General features: G+C 37.2%; 1 protein-coding gene across 1 annotated transcript in view; it reads left to right on the forward strand.

Moving 5' to 3' along the window:
• The first annotated feature begins 2,528 nt into the window (after positions 1–2,528).
• The window catches only part of LOC125034890 (adenylate kinase isoenzyme 5-like), a 25,828-nt gene continuing 23,356 nt past the window's right edge, over positions 2,529–5,000 (forward strand). Inside the window, exons 1-4 of the mRNA XM_047626937.1 lie at positions 2,529–2,594; positions 2,755–2,945; positions 3,425–3,477; positions 4,310–4,462. Of these exons, the coding sequence (XP_047482893.1) occupies positions 2,529–2,594; positions 2,755–2,945; positions 3,425–3,477; positions 4,310–4,462 (463 nt within the window). The remainder of the gene's footprint in view (positions 2,595–2,754; positions 2,946–3,424; positions 3,478–4,309; positions 4,463–5,000) is intronic.

Below are 5,000 nucleotides of genomic sequence, written 5' to 3' on the forward strand. Positions count from 1 at the left end.
TATTTCCGTTCTGAAGCAGTTCATTGGAGAGAAGAAGCATTTGTTTTGGTTTGTTTTATGTGGAGCAAAGTAAAGAGGAGAGAGAGAGACTTATTCTGCGCTGGTGTTACCTCGTGTGTCATGTCTTCCAGATAATATATATCATAATTTTATTGATTTATTGAAAAAAATATCCATCTCTCCTTACAGCCCCCCCCCCAAAAAAAAAAAAAAAAAAATAAGAAGAAAGAAAAAGAAGAGAAATGAAGAAAAACACTATTAAATATTTGTTTGTTTCTTTACTTACATATTCGTTAACCCTAATCACTGTTAAAAGGCTAAAACAAAAATATACAACCTATAGAAATACGCCACAGTTACTCACAACAAACTGTAAATCTCTCCGTGAAGAGGAAACCATAAGATTTAGGCAAATGACACTGCAGTAGGATTATCTTAGTTATCCCTCTCTTCCTTCCTCTTTGGCGTTGTGAGAAGCTGACCATTAGCCCCGAGCCTGGCGTTGACCCCCCCCCCCACCCCCCCCACCCCCTCCTCCCCATCTTGACCTCCGCCTTCAGAGAGCATGGAATGGCGGGCGAGCGAGATATCGTGCTGTTAGCTTTGTTTGTTCCGCCGCACCGTTTTAGGCATTGGATAAGCTTGATTAGGTTGATCTAGATCATCTTTGTTTTTATTTTTGTTTATAGAGCACACACGCACGTATACACGCAGATATATACACACAAACGCACACGCACACACACACACACACACACACACACACACACACACACACACACACACACACAAAGACGTTTTTACAGTTTTTATCTCCGATTAGTCGTCTTCATCTCAATTTTCCAAATTGAATCCAGCGACAGAAGATGCAAGAAGCAGAATTAAAAGCAGAAATTGATGATCATTTCATTGCTAAGCCGCCAAGAAATGCCTTTTAAAAATTCGAACTTTATTGCGCGCAGTGACCTAAACTGCTCGCAATGACCGCATTACTGCCAGCATTACGCCGCGGAAACTAGTCCAACATGGAAAATATTCTTAATCCTGAAAATAAGGAAGAAGCAATAAGTGTGAACTATTTAAATTTTAAACGAAGGTTTATGTATATACACCAGCTCCAACTGCGACAAGATGTACTGCAGTACAATCAAAATGTTAACAGATTACATGTTTGGCTATAAAATGGTGCTGCACGCCTAACCTCGCAGCTTGTTTATACACGTAACAGCTGGGGGTCGTAGGGTCGAGCGGGGTTTACGAACATATTAAAAATATATATAAATCCACTGATAAACCCAGTGTGTATTTGCGTAGTTTTAAAAAATGAGAAAATGACGCACTTAAAAATCTGAAAGTTTATAATAGGAAAATAATTTGCCGTGATCATTGCTCTTATGATTTTCTATAGGTTACGTTTATTACACATGTACGGAAACAATATGAATTCTACCAGGCGAGATAAAAAAAAATATATATACTGTAATGCTGTCTTAAAACGGCTATACGCATATAAAAAATGGATATGAAACTCGTCATTTATAATACTTTTTCTAAAACCGTGGTCGTCGTCGATATAAAGTGTTTACAATTTTTTATTTAATAAGACTTCATTATCTTAAAATTAACTGTTTTACAATGTATTTAATTGGATCGTGATATGGCGGTCTATTGCATCATTTTTCTTATTGATACGCTCATTTTATGGCGTGGTTCGCGTGTTGGAGAGACCGAGCGCTCTCTGTCGCATCGGCGTGGAGCAAAAGCCGCGGGTTAGCATTTCATAGCTACAAGGTAAACATTTATTGTGGCTAGTGCGGGCGCAAGCAGGTGGCACATCCAAGAGCGTATTGTTTATTTTTCTTGGATGTGCACGCATATGCATATACACCCACGCACCCATAAACACATACACACACAAATACACTCACACATACACACACATACATACATAAATATATATATGTGTGTGAGTGTGTGTGTGTGTACACACACATAAACACACACGCACACACAGATACACACACACACACACACACACACACACATATATATATATATATATAACTATATATATATATATATATATATATATATATATATATATATATATATATAACACTTATACACACATATACGTACACATACAATATTCACATACAAGATAACATCCACGAGAGGAATATAATAAACTCAACTCAATAAACTTGCATGAGGAAAAAAACTTCCGATCACTTGGCAGTCGTTTTGATTGTATCGTTAAATGGAAAGAAAAAACGAAAATAAAAAACAACAACGTTTTCTGTGCAAGACGCTGGCTCCTTCCTTCGAGCCAATTAAACGGCTTCATACTACAATTAAATGCAATTCTCTGAATGCTGTTTTTCTCTCTCAGGATAGTACGTATCGACACAAAATTAACCACATTTTGTTATTTAATATCAAATGCTCCATTACTATTTCTGTCTCTCGAATTAAAGCACGGAAATAATTAAGCACATTCATATAACGGCTGTGGTGCAGTTGTCTAGATGGGTTCGTGGCGCGTCACGATCCCACGCGAGGGCGAGGCACGCCACCTCAGTCCTGGCGTCGGGGTCAGCTGTTAGGTAAACATCTCTCACAGCAGGTTGCAACTTACGAAGGCCTTGCTATCTAAGTCAAATCTCGAGCCCCTCACAGCGGGGAACATATTGGTAGAGGAGTTTACCAGTCCTCCTTTACAACGAGGGCCCCCCCTGTTGATCGATTGTTTAGAGACGTAACTCACGAAACCCTGACCTCAGCGAATCACGTAACCGGTTATGTGATACGAGCATTATGCAGACGCTAGCGTGCGAGGCCCGGGATCCCGGGTCACGGCGGGTGGTGTCACCTGCATGCTCGAGCCATTATGATCGCCCTCATCCCGTCTTATCACGCCACGGCCAACTGGAGGCTCCCGACACGTGAAGTCTATTCATCAGGACGCTTGGAAATCTTGAATTGCACTTCTACTTATGTACAGCTTCTTAGGCTGTTGGTCTTTTCCAAGCAGAAGCAAAATACACTTATAAATTCTTTGTCGAGAAAAGACAGGGAAATGATGATGCTCTTACAATCTTATTAAAAAGCGTCTCATTTCAGCTCAGTGTCTTTCAAAATTTCGTGAATTTCCTTCAGCACTCAATCACACTTCTTTCATTACCAAGTTTGATATCACCAGGACGACAGAAAATGAGACATCACAGTACACTTGATACACCGTGCATTTACTCTTCGGTTCATTACTGCCCATGCGTTTTGAGTGTTATTTATGTTGCAGTGACGTGGTCCAATCCAACTGCAGTGTTTATCAATAAGTGGTGTTGCAAGTGAAGTGTCATATTCCATAAACATTGTGTTTAGTGTTAAGTCTTGTGCTTCTGTGTTGCATTTGCTTCTGTAGAGCCAAAGATACTTTAAAACTTCTGCACAAGGTAAATGTAGAAGTAGATGCCAGTATTCTTTAGAAAAGTTACCATGTGGAGACTAGGATAGTTATCCATAGAGAGCTGATGAGCACCGTGCAGTTGATTGTCTGTCTGTGGCATAGCTGTTATGATATTCACAAAAAACAACACACTCACAGACAAACGAAATCAACACATGGACACACACATGCATATATGCATTTATATATATATATATATATATATATATATATATATATATATATATATATATATATAATATATATATATATATATATATATATATATATATATATATATATAGGTATGTATGTATGCATGTATATACACACAAATATACCATATATGTATACATATACATATATATGTATATATTTGTGTATATATGTATATATATGCTTATATATAAATATATATATGTATATATATACATATATACACACACATATGTATACATATATATATCTATTTATTTATATCTATGCACATATTTACATATGTATATGCACACACATACACACACACACACACACACACACACACACACACACACACACACACATACACACACGCACACACACACACACACATACACACACACAGTCATAAATGTGTATGCATGTATGTACACACACAGACACACACACACACATACACACACGCACATATATTCACACATACACACACACATATACATACATACACATACTTATAGATCCATATATATTGTGCAATATATTTGGTCCAACCATCATAGAATTAACATCCACCCAATAGAAGCAAGTCCGAAACTCCTTCTACCTTCCCCTCTTCCCTTCCCCTTCCCCTTTGCCTCCTTACTGACCCCCGTCGTCCCTCAGATCGGAGCGGGTCGCCGTTGGTGGGCGAGGGCAAGAGCGGCGAGGGCGGCACCACGGCAGCCACCACGCCCCAGACGTCGGAGCCAGCGGCGGGCACTCAGGCCACCGAGCCTACGGAGGCGATCACAGGCGCGCCGGTCATATTCTTCCTCGGTTCGTGTCGGCGACGGAGGCGGCTTGGGGCTCTGTTGTCTTGGCTCCTCTTCGTTGCTGTTGCTATGAGTGATATTAGTTTCTATGTTGTTATCATTACTGATATTTATGCTATTGTTTTGGTAGTTACGAGCATAATAATAATAATAGCCTTTATATTTTCGTTTTCTATTGTCATTATCATCATCATCATCATTTATATTATTATTGTTATCGTTATTTTTTTTCATTATCATCATTATTATTGTTATCATTATCATTATTACTAAAAAATGTATTGGTATAAATATTATTACTATCATTAATGTTATAATTTTTTAATTATTATTGTCATTATTATTATTATTATTATTATTATTATTATTATTAATACTGTTGTTCTTATCATCATCTTCACTTTCATCATTAATTTCATTATCATTATTATTGTCATTATTACTATTACTATTACTATTATCATTATTATTATTATTATTATTATTATTATTATTATTATTATTATTATAACCATTATTATTATTATTGTTATTATTATCAT

Source organism: Penaeus chinensis, chromosome 19 (assembly GCF_019202785.1).
Source record: "Penaeus chinensis breed Huanghai No. 1 chromosome 19, ASM1920278v2, whole genome shotgun sequence".
Lineage (NCBI taxonomy): Eukaryota > Metazoa > Arthropoda > Malacostraca > Decapoda > Penaeidae > Penaeus > Penaeus chinensis.